This window comes from Lichtheimia ornata, assembly GCF_029851405.1.
Source record: "Lichtheimia ornata isolate CBS 291.66 chromosome Unknown scaffold00014, whole genome shotgun sequence".
Taxonomy (NCBI): domain Eukaryota; kingdom Fungi; phylum Mucoromycota; class Mucoromycetes; order Mucorales; family Lichtheimiaceae; genus Lichtheimia; species Lichtheimia ornata.
In genome coordinates, this window is record NW_026695334.1 from 503,705 (window position 1) to 522,356 (window position 18,652).

The window sequence follows — 18,652 nt, forward strand, 5'->3', positions numbered from 1 at the left end:
GTAGTCTTTATAAGTCTCTTGGATGTGTATTAATGATATCTAATATAATTGTTGCACCAATGATCTGCATCGCATAATACGTACTGATGTAAGGTCGCTGCAGGTACTCAAACCTTATATAAAGAGGACATCATAATGATAATAAAAAGATGCGATTTAGTGAATGATTGTTGTAGAGCTGCACATAACAATGATAAGCAATATGATTCTATTTAGACATGCAGTAGAGAGAGTATAAGAGGGGAAAAGGTGAAAGAGCGAGGTAGTAAGTAAAAGTAGGTGATGTAGTAAACGGAAGGATGAGGATGATTGATGACGGATACAAGTTGGTATTTTTTTTAAAAGCAAATCACCTTGGCTTTCATGAGGACACATTGACGATTCGTTTCATTGTATACGAAGGGTGGTGAAATGACGATGCGAACGGTTTTGCTGTTGTCGACGGAGCCATTTTGTGTGACCATAAGATCCTCATCCAGTGAATCGGTTCCTTCAGCAATGACAAGAGGATCCACGGCTGATTCTTGACTATGCATGGCAAGACTTAACTCGGCTGCTGTTTCCACCAACTTGGATACGCGATTTTCCAAAGCGTTTGAATCATTGTAAACGTGTAGCAACAGCTTTACCAGCCGATTGACAAGGTCCTGTTTGGCGTCGGCGATGGATTTTGCCTCTGCCGTAGAAGAAGAAGAAGAATCACCCTCTTGTTGTTGGGTTGAGGTGGAAGATCGATGAGCCAACTTGCATAATTGTTGCCGTAAACGCACAGACCAGTCATGATCGTATGAATCCATGTATCTCGTGATCTCGACAAAAGCATCGTTGGCAGGTAATCCAATGTAAACCGGCACATTGTAAATGGAATGGACCAATTCTTGCATAATCAACTTTTCCACAAACATGCAAATCATATTGTATCCAAGCGCTTTGGTCTTTTTGTCGGTCAATGCATCCATCGCAGGGGATAAATCAGGCCATGTTTGCGAAAAGAAATGGGTGATCGTCATTGGGTCGACGGCGTTCTTTTTCAAAGCAAGTGGAAGCGCAGCAATCTTGGATTGGAGCATGGTCAATTTACTGCGAATGGTACTATAATCGTCGTCGGTGGCACGAATAGACTACGTAGCACAGATGAGCCTCCTGTCACCACCATCATCCTATTGCTATTTTCGCTTACCATCATATGTTTATGGAAATTCGTAGAGATCTTTTGATACTCGCTCTCCTTGGCATCCAACATGTATTGTAACTTTTGACATCGTTCCTCAAGTCCTCCTCCTCCTCCTCCATCCTGCTGCTGCTGCTGTTCATCTTCCTTTTCTCCCTTTTTCTTCTTTTTGTTGCTGTCATTCGTTGTGGTGGTGGTCGTAGAAGGAGTAGGGTTGTTGTTGTTGTTGTTGTCGGATTTCCTGGATTCTGTAGAATGGTTGTTGTCATGCATTGAAGGAGATGGACCACCACCATGGATGTTGCTTGTTTCTGAAGAAGAGATATCACTGCTCTCCAATGACAAGTAAGCTGTATACGTCTCTGCCAAATCCTGATCCGTTTCTACTGCCTTTTTGTTGTTGTGGTGATGATGATGATTACCAACTTCTGGAGCATTGAAAGCAGCAACAGCAGCACGTGATAATCGCTTATAAAATGTATCCTTTGATTTGGTGGTTAAAGGGACACCATGACCTGATTTTGCCTGACGAGGAGTAGGAGGGAGAGCTGCTGCTGGATCTTTGGTACGTCGTTGCGGTTGTGGTGGTGTAGCATATTTGGAGTCGGGAGCTACTCCTCGTGAGGAGGAACGACTATTGAGACCTGATGGCGAAGTTGGTATACTCGGTAAAGGGCGATCAGAGAGCGATTCGGTGGAATGAGGCGGCGCGACGGGTGCTCGTGAATGGTGGTACAATGATTGACTACGAGACATTTGAGGTTGTGGTGGAGACGAGGATGTGGGTTGCGATGAGGTGTTGTCGAGTTGCAGAGAAGACTGAGAGTTGTTTCGACTACGGCTCGCGTCTTTAAATAGGTTCACAAGACCACGCCGACCTGAGAACGGTGATGAAACCATGTGAGTATTTTTGTGTTGCTGATAGAGAAAGGTTGTGAGAGGGCTGGATTAAAGAAATGTAATAAAAGAAAGAGAGAGCGAGGAGAGATTGGGCTGTGTCATTCGTTCTTAGGTGGTACAAAACTGCGCCTAAAGTAGCACACTGGCAAGGAACCCGCTTTTTGCATGTCGATCCCTCCTCACCACCATTTATGCAATAGAGTACATCGCCCAATGCTTACATTGTCTATTGATATCATGAGATCATATAAAACACCAACATCACCCATCAACATCCAACAACATCAATCGTCATCATAATAATAATGAAAGAAGGGGGCAGCTTCTTCATCTCTATCCTCCTTCTTTGTGTGTGTATTGTTCTCTTTCATCTTTCATTGTGCACGTGCTCCTATCCAAGATTCTTCCACACACACACACACACATACTCCCTCTCCCTTCCACAAAGACCCTTTGATACAAGCCCTTTTCATTGTAAAGATCCGTGGCTTGTTGTTGTTGTGCACAGATGATAGCTCTCTTTCTCTTTCAGGAACGCTATTTGATTGGCTCTTCCTTTTTAAGGAGGCTGAGTAGCGTGGATTTTCATGCACGCTGATTGATGGGCCCTGAGCAGGATTTATTTTGTCAACAAGCCCTTGACAATAAGAAGAATGAAAATGCTTGTTTTGTAGAGTGTTTGGTGGGGGGGGTGATTGGGTATCATAATTCTTGTTCAAATTTACAATACAAGCATATGCGACGATCGGGTAATAGGGAGGATGGAATAAATCGGTGTGAGCATAAATAGACCGCAAAAACGCCACCCTTGTCATCACCATAGACGCTGGTTTCCTCACAACGATAGATGGACTTAAGAAACATGGCAATGGCGGGCCGTAACTTTCCTTGCTGCTGCTGCTGCTGTTGTCGATGTAATGGCCTTGAATGATGACCGATCCCAGTGACCACATAAACAATGCCTCGATACCCATCCCTTAACATGGAATGAAACCATTGCAAGGTACTTGCACGAGCCTCATCCACATGCATACCATGTAAATCAATAAACAAGGCATCTTCCTGATTACGTTGTGCAAAGATGCGTCGACTTGCTTGATGATGTAGTTCTTTCATGCGTGTCCTATAATAGCGTGCCTCTTGTGCATACCATCGTGCATTGGCCCAATCTTGCCGTCGATAGCATTTTTGTGCAATCTGGTAGTAGCAACGCATTTGGGCCCAACATTGATGGGCATGCCGCCGTTCAGTACGATAAAGCTGGGTCACTGGATCGCCTGTTTCGAGCCATGGTATTCGTGCAGGACGATTCAATTGCTTTACCAATCGATCGCTGGATGACAGCCATGATCGTATCTTACTAAATGCTGCAGAAGGGTTCGGTTGTTGCTGTTGTTGAGTGGATGATTCAATCGTGCTATTGTTACTACTGGCATGAGGCGGTGCATGGCGACGTACAATGGTAGCGAAATCAAGAGCTGCTGTGGTGGTGGAAAAAGTGGGTGTGGATATTGAAGGAGTGATTTTCTTTGTTGTTGGCGTGAGTGCAGGGAAATCTTGATCAAAATTGGACATGCCAATGTCGGGTGTTGTAGGCTGTTGTTGTGCCGGTGATGTTTTTTCGCATCGTGTATCATCTTGTTGTTGTTGCGTTGTCAAACTAATAAACCTTGTTAATCGAAAAGCTCGTATCCATGGATACCACAAAAAAAAGCACCCACCCATAAACACGTGACCAAGCATCTCGTCCAATATTTTGGTAGTTTTCGTGTTGAACGTGTGAAAGAAGCCATTCCAACACCCCATCGTAGTATCCATATTCGCTATTGAGCTTTATGTACTACATTAGTTTCCATGATGGGTATCTCCATCCACGTCATATATACACACACACACACACACCTCGTCATCCGCATAAGGTATGCTATTCGTACCCATTTTGGAACCAGCAGCATCATCCGAGCTATATACATGCATTGTTAAGTTGTTGTATCATCATTACTATGACTTGCTCACATGTTCCATTGTGATCCGTCGGTAATGGAATTTTGCATCTCGTCTGCAAAAGCTGCATTCCCACTGCTTGTTGGCTTGTATTCTACCTCCGGAGGATCAAACCAGCTATTATCTGATGCATCCTCATCCTCATGCCTAAAGCCATTAGAAGTGCCGTTGTACGTTGGCTATCTTATTTATATATACTCACATGAGGGAAGAAGAAGAAGAGGATGTATACATGAGATCAGAGTCGGCATTTTCGTTGTAGTACAGGTCACTTTGGCTGACGATGGTGGCGGTGGTGGGATGCATCGTCGGCTGTGCTGCACCATATCTAAAAGCGGTAAAAAATAATGAGTTGATGCATGATGGAATCAGAAAAAGGTGACCTACCCATGGCTTGTTGCATCAACAACAGCCTTACTATTATTACCAAGAGTGGCCTCGCCGCATTGTTTCTTTAGTAGTTACAAGCAAAAGCAAGAAGAAACGCATCATCATTAGCCGACCATGCGTGCATTGTTTCCCTTGATCGCGTCTAAAGAGCACATACTTGATGAACCCTGCCCTTGACAATACGAGTGATAATGTGACTTTGACGCTACTACATTAGTTCGTTGTGTTGGCTTTTTCTTTGGCTGTTATTCAAGGAAGGAAAGAATAAAAGGGGATACTCACGTTGACAAAGGAGCCGCTAGGAGGGTTTGTTGTTCGAGGTATTGGTGCACACATGTTTCAGCTTCATGGTGGTAGTCAAAGGCATAATGCATGATGCCAGCAGCACACGCTTCCATTTCGCGCATCATTTGGAATGATGATGATTCAGTTGTTGTATTATGATGATGATGATGATTAAAGAAATGAATGGCTGGGTCTGTCATTATAGCCATAAAGCTGTATGCGATGGCATCATTAGCACAGCCAAGACTTTTGAGAAAAAAACTTGGCTCTGGATAACATGGGTGGCAGCTGTTGCTGTTGGGATGATTGCCATAACAGAAATCAATGGGATAGCCGACAAGGACATGGGTCGGCTCAACCATCGACAGCGGAAAAGAGAGAAAGAGAGAAAGAAAAGAAGAACAAAGAAGGAAGGAAATGTGTTTCATGTCCCGTTTTCTTTTGTGCACACGAGACAAAAAGCTGACAAGTCCATTGAAAACCTCGTGAGTCGTGGTGTATTAATGATAGTAGCATGTGTATGCATATGCAGTCGATTAATCGTTGTACAAGGTTGTGCAGATCGTTCCCATACCTGTCATTGCAAACATGCATTGTACACGGATATGAAACGTCGGCACAGCACGCACATACCACACACACAACAACAACAAGCTCATACACACACGCACCCTGTGTAAAAGAAGCTGTATCCCATTTCTTCGAAAGAGTACGTTTCCATGGATACCGCTATGGTGTCACTTTTTTGGTACCACATGTTTGATTCGATACGATATCGGGTTTTTCCCACACAGCAACAACAACAACATCAAAATGCTTGAGGATTGCATACATTCATTTGGATAGTGCTGCACTTTGATGATGCATCAATCGGATGTGTCTAGAATGGTAGCACAAGAAAGGAGCATACGGCTGCTTGTAAATAACGCCCACAAAGCTATTCCCAATGATGACCACCACAAACATGGCATCGTTTTTTGTATGGTTGATTCTACATAGAAATGACACTCCGTTGTTTATGACAATAATCTTAAAAGGGCCACATACGCAGAAAAACGCTCCCCCAACCACCACCAGGGCTCATAGATAAACGACTCAAAGCGGGGTAAAGAAGAATTATCCGAGATTTCGGAGCCATAAAGCAAGTCATCCATGGACACGGATCGGGTCCTATAGCCTTCAGTTTCAGGCACGATGAGAGTAAACGCTCTTTTATGTAAGAGGAGGACTACTTTACTTATAGCAATTATATTTACATAAAGGGAATAACGAGATACATTATATATACAAGGCTGATGGTGATAATGAAAAACATTAAAGGTGTGCAAGTGCATTACGTCGTCGCATAGCAAATACAGGTAGCTCAATGGTATGGCCAAGAATATCGAGCTTGACAAACTGAGTTGGGTTGGATCGGAGGCACTGAGCAACGTAGGTGGTGGTTACTTGGGAAGGGGTCATCAATGCGGCGGCGACTGGGGTGGTAGAATCCATGCTGTTGGCTTATTGGGCTTGTGTGTGTGTACGTAAAAAGGTCTGTGTGTGGTGTGTAAGAAATCTCACTTCCGCTGTCTCCATGGTGAGGGGTGACTTTATATCCAATATCAATAAAGTTATGATCATGATGTGAGGGATGGAAGAAAAAATGGCGTTGTTTTTTTCCCCCATTGCATGAGTGATCCTCACGCCACTTGTACAGCATCCCACCATCTGCAATGGGTCATGTGAACAAAAGGTACAGCAGCTTTCGGTGAATGACCACGTACCTGTGTAACGGGATCGGAATGGATTGCTTCCGGTCGAGACCTTTGATGAACAATCGATCGTCTCGCGTGGGGTCTGAAATTAGATGAAACTTGTCGCCGAAAAGTAAAATCTTCATCCTGACCCGCCACTATGGGATCAGATCAACGTACTTTTTTTTGGGCTTCGGGGCGATCGATCGGATAGAGAACAATGACAATGGGCTTTTTAGCTTGAATGGTTAGCCTTTATTACTACAATGGCATGAATGAGTCTAATCCTTGTTTCCGCTCATTGATACGCAATTATTTGGTAACAATGAGGATTATGCAGGCACTCGTGTAGCTTTCGTGTTGCATCTGTTTGTGTGAGAATAATCCTCAGGGGAGCCATCGTTTACCAATGAATCCAAAACCATAGATGATGGACCCAGAAAAAAGAGAAACGCAGTAGGCGGCGACGCAACTAGACGCGATCATCCATTGGATGCTATCACCATCTTGTTTCACTTTTAACACCGTCAACAAGAAAAAAAAATCCAAAGCGAAAACACATAAAAGAAACAAAAGGTCGACTGAATTGTGATTCTTCCTCTTTTTTAATCACTTTTGTGCTGGTCACTACTACTTGTACATATATACATATTCATTCCCATCATCCTTCATCATCAACATGCGCTTCTTGTCAGTCCTTTTCCTCGCTACTTTACTGCTGGTCGGTACCATCTTGGTAGACGCCAAAAAGCACACTGCTACCGCCGTCCGTCGTCGTGAACAACACAACAATTCCATTGAAAAACGCCATAAATATCATGGCCGTGCTACTTGGTTCGTTCCCTCCCTTCACGGTGGCTCAATGGGTGCATGCTGGGAATATGAAGGTGATCATGAATATGTTGTTGCCATGGTACGTATATACATCCAATGATTTTTCGAACCGTATCTAAATTGTGATTCTATAGAACTCGGTGCAATATGGCTCCTTGACTAACAAGAGTGGCTGGTGCTTCAAAAAGATCCGTATCTATGCCAACGGCAAACATGTTGACGCAACCGTCAAAGGTAAGCAACACTCATCAAAAAGATGAAAGAGCCAAGGATTGGATATTAACATCATCACGTGTGTTGTGTTAGATGCTTGCCCTGAATGTAAATACGGCGATCTCGATTTGACCCCTCCTGTGTTTAAGGCTCTTGGAGATCTCGATACCGGCATTCTCAAAATCACCTGGCACGAGATTTAAGTTCATTTTGCATCATCATAGACAGCATTATTATATATCTACAACACAACAGCATCATGCATGGAAAATAAAATGTCAGCGAAAAGGGGGGTGGGGGTTGAAGCGAGTGGCTGCGTATTGAGAGCCAAAGCCAAAAAGTGTGTTTGGGTGCATGGCATAGCATGTATTATTAGCTGGTCTGTTAATGCATGCATGTGCTCGGTCGCCTATATAAACACAAAAAGCTTGATGCTTTTTTGACTTTTCTACTGGCTACGGTTCTCTTTTATCCTTATACGCAATGAAGCTCTCGATTTTACTTCCATTTTCTCTCTCTGACTTGCTCAAAAGAATCCAGTTTTTCGCTTGATCATGTGCATCGCTTTCCCTTTGTTCTACACGGTGCTCATTGAATAGGAAGGTAAAAGGATCAAAGGGGGTAAGCAAGGGGTTGGCGGGAATGAAAACATCAGATGTCGTGTGTGGGTAAGTGATTGTAACTTCCATGCCAACGACATCCGCTCATAAGACATCGTCGTTGTGGATATCTATAAAAGCAAGCAAAACGATACCGGATTGATGTTTACAACCCACAACACTTTTTCTTTTCCTCAACACATTTCTTTGCTTTAATGAGATTCCTGGTTGCTTTTTTGCTACTTGTATCTCTCCTACTACTACATGCCAAAGTGGTATACACCGCACCCATTAACAACAAGCGAGATCAGTTTAATGGATTCTTCAGTGGCCGTATAACTTTTTTCCACCCTGCAAGTGAAGGTGGTGCATGGGGTAAGTCATATCCTTAATCATGATTGTTGTATCCATAATAATGATTCACTGCTGCTATTGTAGGTGCATGTGGCCCACATGAAAACGACCATAGCCGAATCGTTGCCTTGGTAATAAGATCATCCATCGTAAATGTATACGTCGTAACTTAAACATGGGTTCTGTATATAGAATCTCAAGCAATACGGCAACGAAGATGCCAGGAGCAAATGGTGTAACAAAAAGGTTCTCATTATGCATAAAGGCAAGGAGGTGGAAGCCACCATTTCGGATGCTTGCCCAGGCTGTGCTGATGGTAAGCTCCGCGCGTCGTGTCTTTGTATGTTGTCGTACCTCCTCCGCTAACCTTGTTGTTGCATCCTAGAATCTTTGGATGCTACTCCGTACATATTTAGTCAGCTTGGTGTTCTTAAAACAGGTGTTCTCAAAGTGAAATGGTGTGTGCTTGGTACCCGTGGGTGTAAGAGTAAAAAGAAAAAGAGCCTCCATCACAACAAGAAAGACAAGAAAAAAGATGACTAGACTTTTGCCACCACCTACATTGTATCCTCCCAACCAGCCTACTTGTACGAGAATAGTAATCCTCTTTGTCTTAATAATGAATGATCTTTACCCCTCTTGTGTTTTTATCCACCACCCTTTTTGGCACATTTTCGTCATGTACAAAGACAAAGAAAAGAACGGCTGACTTTTATACAGCCCATGGATCGGTGTTTGTTGATGCATGAATATCGGTCATTCCATATCCTCCCTATAATCCCATCATCCCACCACAACCATGACCTTGGAGAAACCCCATAAATGACACTTGAAGATAAAGAAAGAACTTTGATTTGCGATAGTATAATACAATATGCTTTTGATATTATTGCTCAGAGCACCTCATCATCATCCTAAGATTGGCAAAAACTAACCATAGAAAAGTCAACACCCATTCCTTTATAGTGTATCTTGCTACTTACATTGCCAATGATCACGCTTGGCAGATCGAAGATATCGCGCTTGATGGTGAAACAGAATGCACAAGGTACAGGCTTTTGCGTGGGTGTTTTAAGAATGCAAGACGACATACAGGATTCATCGGTGTTATCAAAGGCATGCAAGGAGAACCTTTCCCAGTAATCCACAGCGGATCGATTATCCATAAGCTAATAGCAGTAGTTAGCTTGTATCCTTTTTGCTGCTGAATGGTCTACATACCTCATAAATGTATGTCTTTTTATCCAACAATACATGCCGTGGCCATTGTGTCAATAAGAGAAACTCCTTGCTCACCAAGCATACTTCGCCTGTGCGTCGCCATACGACGGTAGGCGTTCCTGAGAAGCTGATAAGTTTTTCGTATTCCTAAAAGTATATAGCTCTCACGTGAGCACTACAATTTCCATCTTTTTCCACGATCCACATATACCGACACGTACCAGCAATGTCCGCTGAATACATTGTTCCATGAATACCAGATCATCCTCGGTAAGGTTCATAATCAATGCCAGGAATGAAGGTCGAAATAGAGCCAAGGATCGGCTGATGCGCATCAAATCTTCCCGGTTCATCCTAAAGTTCAAATGTTAAATAATAGGATAGCAAAAAGCAAAAGCAAAAGCAGCAGCAGCAAGACCTACTTTTCTTTGACGTATTCAATGAGATAATGAAATCCTTCAGCGTAATTAAAAGGTCGACACACTTTTCTCTCTGGATAATGCTTTGTTGTTCTCCTTTCCATAGCAGCAGCAGTCGTGGGTGATGAGGATGTAGAGGGGGAGGTGGTTGGTCTGTTGTTGTTGTTGTGGTAGGAACTCGTATTGGTTTCTTCATTGGCAAGAGGATTGGCCCCTGGAGCAATAGCGACAGTGGCTGACATGGGAAATACGGATGGAAGGTATTGATGTTGTGCAGTAGTATTGGTGGAAAATGCCTGCTGTTGTTGTTGTTGCGAGGATAATGGTGTTGGCATGGTGTTGTTGCTAGATCCAAGATGCATGGCGGGAGTTGCGTTATTGATGGTATTATGATTCATGTTGTTGTTGTTGTTGTTGTTGTTGTTGTTTGTAGTAGTAGTATTGGTGGTAGTCGTTGTTGTAGCCAAAAGTGATGCTGGTGTTGCCGTTGCCCAATCTCCCACACCAAGCATGTTACCAATGAATCCATATTCCAAACCAGCTGTTTCAGAACCGAATCCTAAACCTGCACCGAGATTGGCAAGGACAGCATTGGATGAAGTTGGATCGACCATATGTGATTCATCTTGTAAAGGAAATACCAGTGAGTACTCAGACACATCCCTTTCCGATCGATCACAAAATTATACCTACCTGTCGGTGGTTGGGAGTGATCCAGAATTCCCTGATTGCTGGTATGCACACTGGAAGACACTACCCACACATATCCAAAGTTAGCATACTCCCATATCACCCATGATAATCACTACTACTTACTCGCATCATTTCCTGAATACATTTGTTTCGCCTGCTGCTGTTGTTGTTGTTGTTGTTGTTGTTGTTGTTGCTGCTGCCTCCGAGGAGCATCCATGCAAGTTGCTGTTAACCCGCGCTTGATACATCGTTGACATGGTCGACCTATGAGGAGTACATACATACATGCATGAGTTACATCCTTTGCCTCTATAGCGTATTCTTCTTACCGTCGTCGCAAGTGAGATGTGCCTAGAGTGAAAATGGGACGCATTAGACGAATGGGAAATGAGAGATCCTCAAATGAAACAAGTTTTACTTTTTGGCAATGTAGACAAGCTCTTGCAGTCTTTCTTCGTTTTTCCTCGAAGGATTCAAAGTTTGTGTATGGAGTAAAATGAATATCTTGCATAAAGTTGGGCCCTGAAAAAGATGTTCCAGGAGAGAAGAGAAAGAGAGGGCTCGAAAAAAGACAAATGCGGAAAAGGTGATTGATCAACGCCTCACATGACCCGACACATTTACGTGGTGTCCCGTGCTTTTCATATGTTATTTACCACCACCCTCCTCTCATTGTGTGTGTGTTGTATACATACAACTGGGCAATGAACATTCATCCTTTTATATACATGTTTAGTCACCCACTCATTCGTTATTGGGTATGCTGACAAGCAACCTCTTTTCTAAATGGTAGTTACTGTAGCATCAAGGGCATGATCGTTTGTAATCATTAATAGCTTCTATCCTCAAATATACTACTAAATAGCTTATTGTGCTACGCATTCAAAGTCGCATTATGATGATGATGATGATGATGATGATGATGCAGTACCAAAGACAAAATGAGTATGGCTCTCATGAATAGAATGGAGGTGGGGGTGGGGGGTTGTTGATATATGGTAATTGGTGTATCCCACGAGGGAAATGCATGAGAAATGTATTCATGTCATCATTACATATGGCAATCGAATAGGATCATTGTGTGCTGTATGGGAATTGCGCCTTTGTTCAAATACACGACCAATGACTGTTGCGATGCTTGAAACAATTTTTGGGAAGCGGCAATACGCGCCTCCTCCTCTTCGCGACTCTCAGCTCTTCCTTCTTGCGCAGCAATCATGAATCAATTCGAGGTGTTGGCTGGTGACGAACCTGCAAGCAAAGAAACCGAGGTAGATCCCCACACTCGCCATTGACACGATCCTCAATGCTGACACGCTTCATAGCTCTTTCGATTCCAAAGTCTTGTGCCCGATGCCAAGATCGCTTTGCAGGAAAAAGTCCAAGACGAATACCCACGATTTGACACCAATCAGTATCCAGCAAACGTCTCTTTATTAGCATGCTCATCGGTGTATGGCTACTATGTGGCAGCTACTCTTGAAGGTATAGAATGAAAAAACGAGGGAGGGTGGTTTACAAGGTCTTCTTTATTCACTTTTTGCCTATTTAGGATTTATCTATGGATCAACAAAGACACTACGATCAACAACCAAGAGCCTTGAAAAGGGCGGCGTGGGATCAGTGGATGATAAGATCTTCATCAGAGTGCAAGGTGCGATACAGCATTTACGATTGACAGCAGAAGAAGCTCGCATTGTGGTCACTGTTACCAACGGTGAAGTGTTTGTTTATCACGCCAAGGATATTGTTCAACAGGTAATGAAGCATTTGGAATGTGGTAGTAGTAGTAGCTGATTACAATATCTATTTAGCGAGAGAACGTTGCACCTACAAGTACATTCAAATTGGATCAGGATATCCTCGACATTCGGCCCAATCCTGACGCACATCCAAACCTCGCTGCTGTGCTCCTAAAGAACAATCAATGCAAGTTTGTCGATATCACCAATGGCGCCACCACTGCATCCATCGCCAACAATGATATCACATCCCTTTGCTGGTCACCCAAGGGCAAGCAAATCGTATGCGGCAAAAAGGATGGTCAACTCGAGACATTTGATACAAGTGGCGCTTCCAAATCATTGATTGAACAACCTTCAAAAATGCAAGAAGCTGGATCTCGTTATGGTAAGTCCATCATTACGTGGCATCATTAGGTATCTAATTTCATTGTTTAGTGTTGGGAGTTTTATGGATCGAGACACACATCTTTTTGGCAGTTTATGCACAATTGCGTCAAAGTGGCACGGACGAGCACATCCATGATGCATTCATTATTCAACGATTTGCAAAATCAGAGAACAGACCAACAAAGTACATTCATCTCGACGAAGTGACACCCGTATTCAGCATGGATGATCGTGACGCCAACATGTATATGGAAATCATTCGCGACTTTAGCAGTGATATGAAGACAGCAGTGATCCTTGCTCACAGTGCAGCTACCGATATTTCAGTGATTGGTCAAGATGAAAATGGAGATTGGGCAACATGGATGCTCCCAGAGAATGGTCTTGCCAGCTTGCCGCTTTCTGAAGAAACCAACATGGACACATTTGCTATTGGTCTTGCTGTGGATTTCTCTACTTCAGAGCCATTACCACCCTATGATCCCGCCACCAGCTCAGAAAATGTCAAGCCAATGCCAACCATGTACCTCTTAAATGATGAGGATCAGATTTGTGCATATCATTGTTACAATACCGATTTGGCTGCTCGCAATCACAAGTATCATGGTATGGTGGATGCAAAGGATATCATGGAGGCGCCATCCGAATTTCCTAGTACCCCAGCACCTACAACAGCTCCAGCAACATCAGCACCAGCTTTCTCATCTGAACCACCCAAACAGCCACAACAACAACAACCATCCTCTGGCTTTGGAAGTAGTCCATTTGGTGCTGCTCTTCAACAACAAGGTTCGAATGATGGATTTGCTGCACTCCTTTCTGGTAAATCAAATGAATCATCTACACCAGCAGCAACGACCGGTGGATTTGGAGGATTTGGAGGAGCTGGTCAAGGTACCGGCAGCGGTGGTGGCGGTTTTACATCCTTCCGAAGTTTGACAATGAGCAGCAATGCAAAGAATCCTGCTAGTGGTGGCATGTTTGGATCAAGTGGATTTGGAGGAGCAGCAGGAGCAACAGCAACAGGAGCTACAGGTTTTGGAATGGCAGCAGCAACAGCAGGAGGAAATACTGGATCAGCACCTACATTTGGCGCAACAAGTTTTGGTGCCAGCCCATCCGCACCTCAACCTACTCAAAGCTTAGCATCTCTTGGCAAGTCGACTGAACAACAACAACAACAACCTGCATTTGGACAAACGACCAGTCTTGGAAGTACTACCACGACTCCTGCCTTTGGATCTACAAGCTTTGGTGCTCAGCCATCTACTCCTCAACAGCCACAAAGCTTTGCATCCTTAGCCAAGACCGAGACTTCAAAGCCATCTTCAGGATTTGGATCGGTACCTGCATTTGGTCAATCATCATTTGGTACCACGCCTACCTTTGGTCAATCATCATTTGGCGCTACACCTGCATTCGGTGCACCTTCCACTAAGCCTGCATCTCAAGAGGAAAAGCCAAAGGAGCCTACATTTGGTTTTGGTGGATTTGCATCTGCACTTGCTAAGACTGAAGAACCCAAGGAAGAAGAAAAGGAGATTGCCGTCAAAGAAGAAGAGCCTGAAGAAGAAGAAAAGGAGATTGCCGTCAAAGAAGAGGAGCCTGAAGAAGAAGAAAAGGAGATTGTTGTCAAAGAAGAAGAGCCTGAGGAAGAAGATGCTGTCAAGGAAGAGGAGGAGGAACCTGAGGAAGAAGAAAACGAGATACCTGTCAAAGAAGAAGAAGAGGAAGTCAAGGCCAAGCCTGAACCTGTGGAGGAAAAAGAGCCACTTGCAGCACCAGAGACCACGGCACCTCAAGTTGCAAAGCTTCCTGATGCCCCAGAAGAAAAGCCTCCAACACCACAAGTTGTGCCATCGTCAACTACTGACAAGCCTGTGGCAGGATTTTCATTGGGTGGTGATGATGATAAAAAGGAAAGTGGTTCATTCTTTTCAAAACCACCAGCAACTACTGGACATGGCCTATTCGCGAGCCCACAACAAGAGAAGCCTGTATTTGGTTCCACAACAAGCTTCGGTGCTGCTGACGCAACAAAGCCATCTGGATTTGCATCCTTAGCAGCCGCTGGAGAAAGTGCTAAAATACCCCCTGTGTCTCAAGGATTTGGATCATCAAGCTTTGGATCTATGGCCAAGGCTGAGTCACCATCCACAGCTGTAAAGACGCCTACTCCTCCTCCTCCATCATCATTCTCTGCACCTGCAACAGAACCAAAGACAGCACCCGCAGCACCGGCACCAAAGCCTAAGCCTAAGCCTACAGCAGAAGAGGTAAAGTGTAATGTTAAAAAACGCAAAGGACACAAAGCTGATATCATGGATCGTTATAGGGAATGGCTAGAGAATTTGAAAGCTTATACTTGGCAATGAATGAAGACTTTGAAAAGGTAAAAGTTAGTTTACTTTCGGTATCAAAAGGTATCTAATGTACATTATAGTTGGAATTGAAACAAGCAGAGCTTAAGCAAGCAGTTGAATCACAACGACGCCAGAGTGCTGCAAGTAAAACATATACCGATCTTCAAAACGACAATTGGACAGTTGGAGATGCTCTCGACTTGAGTACTGTGGCCGATGGTATTGCCACCAAGGCACGAACACAGCGTCCACATATTATCCAGATCAAGCAATCCCTCGGTTATTTCGATGAAAACTCCATCAAATGTACGTTGATATTTAACTTTTATTCTCTCTTTCCACAACACTCATCCATCCTATGCATATATATAGTAAACGTGAAAAAGTCGACAATCGAAGCACTCATGGAGACAAAGCCTGATCCCAAGCTGAAGAAGGAACTCAAGGAGAGGAATTTGGATAAGCAGACATTGGTCAAGTGGGAACAGCTTAAATCTCGATGCAAAACGTATGGCCAACAGATTGATGATTTGGAGAGCAAGATCCAGAATGAAAGGATTAGAATGCGATCACCTGCTCAACCACAAGAATCAAGGTACGTCTATGTTAATCCATCTTTTATGTATCCGGATTATACTGATATCATCCAATAGCTCATCACCCTCGTTATACGCATTATACCTTCAACTGCGAGAGATTGACAAGGAGTTAAAGAGCAAGCAACAACAAGTTAAGGATATGGAAGAACAAATGGCATACATTCGATTCAAGCAAGTGCATCAGAATGCTGTTTATTCAACATCAGGCATTTCACTTGAGGAGGAAGACGAGGACGAGGATCAAGAGAATGATGGAGAACAAAGAAACAAGGACACGCGATCATCCATGGATACACGACGAGCTGCCCTTCTTGAATCCACCAGTCGATATTTACGAAGAGAGCGTTTTCTGGATAGGATACATGAATTCAAAAGCCAAAAATGTGTATAGCTAGCTGTTAGGAGGGTGAGGAGGATGGATGGACAATAAAAATGGCACATGGATATAAAATCTCCTTTTTCTTCCCTCTCTTTTTTCCGTTTTCATGGCCGATAAAGAACTCGTTGCCAAGGGTGAAAACTGGGCTCGTGCACAACGTGAAAGGCTTGAACAAGCAGCAAATGAAAAGGCTACCCAACTTCGTCGTATCTACAATGAACACTTGGAGTGGTTCAAGACACACACTATTGAGTAGGTGGTGGTAGTAGTATTTCACCCTCATGTTGGGATCGCTTGGACTGACCATGACAACACACACTCATACTAGATCGCTGATCGAGACGCGACGACCTGCTAAACGACACAAAGCAAACGACAACGCTGACCTCACATCAACCGACCAAGTGAAGCTTGTACAATCATCGCGACACACCATCGTTGACGAGAGCAGCATGGAAGGCAACTCAATGAGAAGCTTTAGTCGCCAATCCTTGACCAGCCGATCGTTTCATTCACCCACAAGCTATCGCTCGTTTTCATTGACCAGCCCGACAGCGAATCAAAGCAGCACCACTGGTACCAGCAGTAGGCAACGAAAGAGTCTAAGATCACCTACTCGCATTCATCACGATGCATCACGTGCTTCCAGATCACATTCAGTTGATACCAATCCAAAAAAGCAACCACGTTCTTCATCGATTTCCAACAAAGGAAAGCAGGACACTCAAAGACGATCGATATCCAAGGAAACTCAAGTCGAAGCAACAACAACGAATGAGTCTTCCTTAGCAACCACAAACGAGTCTTCCGCAGCACCAGCAACAACAACGAATGAATCTACCTTAGCAACAACAAAAGAAGCTTCCGCAGCAGCAGCAGAAAATGAGTCTTCCATGGCAACGGCAACAACCAATGAACCCTCCCTAGCAACAAAAACAAACGAATCCTCTTCCTCCTCCCTAGCAGCAGCAACAACAGCAGCAAATGAACCTTCTTCTTCAACAGGCACAAAGACGACCACATCAAAAAAGCTATCCACAACTTCAACAGACAAAAAGACGACCACGTCAAACAAAGCTACTCGAAAAGAGCCATCTAATGCTGATAATACTGAAATGCCCTCACAACAAAATGAGCAATCAAGCGATAAAACGGGTGCCGAGAACAATGAAGCATCATCATCACATGTGGATCCTGATTTTCAGTTGAATGAAACCCCAGCATGGGCCGAAATGCCTGAATTGGAGCGCCATTTACGTCAACAATGTAACATGGATGGACACAAAATATTTGGACGCATGACGCCATTGGTAACATCAGGTACGACAACATCATCTCTTGCATGAAACCAAGGGCAATGTATATTAATCCTTATTATGATAGAGGTGTTTGGCACCCTCAGACAACGTCAAGCAAGAAAATAGCACACTCCTCCCCCGCGACGTTCCTCATTGTAATATAGCTGTAACATTATTCATCATCTTTTGTCATACTTCATCCCATCATGTCATCCTATTTGAAAGTAATAGTAAATATTCCCTTGTTTGCATCTCCTACTTGTACAACAACTGCTAAGGAGCAAAACTTCATGAGCTGGTGGTGTCATTGTTACTATCAACCCCAGTAGCGATCATTGTACCATGTAATTATTATGATTCCTCTGCTACGCAAGCAACTATGGAGTCAACCAAAGCATTGGATCGCTTTTGTCGATTATTGTTGTAGAGAGCATAGTTGTTATTCAATGAATGACCTATCGTTATAAATTACGAGTGGCATTCAACCATCGGAATCCCCTGAGATCATGTCGATGACCAAATATCATGCCCTTGGGTTTTTACATGTATGTCTACATGATTCATAGTTGCCTTGATGTCTAACATAGATTGATTCAATCATGCAAATGTACAAAACACGCAAGGTTTTGGTCTTTTCTAATCATTCCATGCTTTATCGTCCGATCTTGTAAAAGAAAACATGCATAACAATATAAAATCAACACGCAATCAACCAAAGTGGCCATGTTCAAACAACTGACAACATTTTTTCCCAAACGCAAAAAACAAAAATGCTCTCGGACCGGGAATTGAACCCGGGTCTCCCGCGTGACAGGCGGGGATACTGACCACTATACTATCCGAGACGGGATCTCTGACCGCTGTACATTTTTTTAAGCGCGCGATACTATATATACCACAAAATTTCCATATATAGAAGGTGGAAGAAGTGCAAAAATGTTATCGTAGGATGTAGAAATTAGTATCATTTCGTAGCGGAGTGGGCACTCTATTCAATGGAATTGGTATGCATTTGATTGGGGAGGTCAATAGGTGGTAATTCAAGCAAAAGTAAAATTAGTG

The 18,652-nt window shown here is 43.5% G+C and overlaps 8 protein-coding genes and 1 non-coding gene across 9 annotated transcripts; 4 read left to right on the forward strand and 5 right to left on the reverse strand.

The window, feature by feature from the left end:
• Positions 1 to 338: 338 nt before the first annotated feature.
• On the reverse strand, positions 339 to 2,071 carry O0I10_004145 (uncharacterized protein; the record flags this gene model as incomplete). The annotated part of the gene is made up of 2 exons (XM_058484208.1): positions 339 to 1,121; positions 1,181 to 2,071. The coding sequence occupies 2 exons, from the start codon at positions 2,069 to 2,071 to the stop codon at positions 339 to 341; spliced, it is 1,674 nt and encodes a 557-aa protein (XP_058345196.1).
• A 702-nt stretch (positions 2,072 to 2,773) lies between these two features.
• Positions 2,774 to 4,872, reverse strand: O0I10_004146 (uncharacterized protein; the record flags this gene model as incomplete). The annotated part of the gene is made up of 8 exons (XM_058484209.1): positions 2,774 to 3,731; positions 3,793 to 3,902; positions 3,974 to 4,034; positions 4,088 to 4,222; positions 4,278 to 4,403; positions 4,463 to 4,527; positions 4,623 to 4,662; positions 4,748 to 4,872. 8 exons carry the CDS (start codon positions 4,870 to 4,872, stop codon positions 2,774 to 2,776), a joined length of 1,620 nt encoding a protein of 539 aa, XP_058345197.1.
• A 1,192-nt stretch (positions 4,873 to 6,064) lies between these two features.
• Positions 6,065 to 6,373, reverse strand: O0I10_004147 (uncharacterized protein; the record flags this gene model as incomplete). The annotated part of the gene is made up of 2 exons (XM_058484210.1): positions 6,065 to 6,225; positions 6,277 to 6,373. The coding sequence occupies 2 exons, from the start codon at positions 6,371 to 6,373 to the stop codon at positions 6,065 to 6,067; spliced, it is 258 nt and encodes an 85-aa protein (XP_058345198.1).
• Positions 6,374 to 7,165: 792 nt separating this feature from the next.
• O0I10_004148 (uncharacterized protein) lies at positions 7,166 to 7,736 on the forward strand (the record flags this gene model as incomplete). Its single annotated transcript, XM_058484211.1, has 3 exons — positions 7,166 to 7,399; positions 7,455 to 7,554; positions 7,627 to 7,736. The coding sequence occupies 3 exons, from the start codon at positions 7,166 to 7,168 to the stop codon at positions 7,734 to 7,736; spliced, it is 444 nt and encodes a 147-aa protein (XP_058345199.1).
• Positions 7,737 to 8,347: 611 nt separating this feature from the next.
• O0I10_004149 (uncharacterized protein) lies at positions 8,348 to 9,029 on the forward strand (the record flags this gene model as incomplete). Its single annotated transcript, XM_058484212.1, has 4 exons — positions 8,348 to 8,507; positions 8,571 to 8,617; positions 8,679 to 8,802; positions 8,872 to 9,029. The coding sequence occupies 4 exons, from the start codon at positions 8,348 to 8,350 to the stop codon at positions 9,027 to 9,029; spliced, it is 489 nt and encodes a 162-aa protein (XP_058345200.1).
• A 366-nt stretch (positions 9,030 to 9,395) lies between these two features.
• On the reverse strand, positions 9,396 to 11,330 carry O0I10_004150 (uncharacterized protein; the record flags this gene model as incomplete). The annotated part of the gene is made up of 9 exons (XM_058484213.1): positions 9,396 to 9,416; positions 9,470 to 9,655; positions 9,708 to 9,854; positions 9,929 to 10,061; positions 10,130 to 10,751; positions 10,820 to 10,879; positions 10,943 to 11,083; positions 11,149 to 11,170; positions 11,238 to 11,330. The coding sequence occupies 9 exons, from the start codon at positions 11,328 to 11,330 to the stop codon at positions 9,396 to 9,398; spliced, it is 1,425 nt and encodes a 474-aa protein (XP_058345201.1).
• Positions 11,331 to 12,036: 706 nt separating this feature from the next.
• On the forward strand, positions 12,037 to 16,304 carry O0I10_004151 (uncharacterized protein; the record flags this gene model as incomplete). The annotated part of the gene is made up of 9 exons (XM_058484214.1): positions 12,037 to 12,090; positions 12,145 to 12,304; positions 12,372 to 12,577; positions 12,634 to 12,949; positions 13,000 to 15,227; positions 15,287 to 15,343; positions 15,395 to 15,620; positions 15,687 to 15,909; positions 15,968 to 16,304. 9 exons carry the CDS (start codon positions 12,037 to 12,039, stop codon positions 16,302 to 16,304), a joined length of 3,807 nt encoding a protein of 1,268 aa, XP_058345202.1.
• A 94-nt stretch (positions 16,305 to 16,398) lies between these two features.
• On the forward strand, positions 16,399 to 17,716 carry O0I10_004152 (uncharacterized protein; the record flags this gene model as incomplete). Its single annotated transcript, XM_058484215.1, has 3 exons — positions 16,399 to 16,544; positions 16,621 to 17,612; positions 17,676 to 17,716. The coding sequence occupies 3 exons, from the start codon at positions 16,399 to 16,401 to the stop codon at positions 17,714 to 17,716; spliced, it is 1,179 nt and encodes a 392-aa protein (XP_058345203.1).
• A 647-nt stretch (positions 17,717 to 18,363) lies between these two features.
• Positions 18,364 to 18,435, reverse strand: O0I10_004153. Its single transcript has one exon. It is a non-coding gene; the product is annotated as a tRNA-Asp (tRNA).
• Between the last annotated feature and the right edge of the window lie 217 nt (positions 18,436 to 18,652).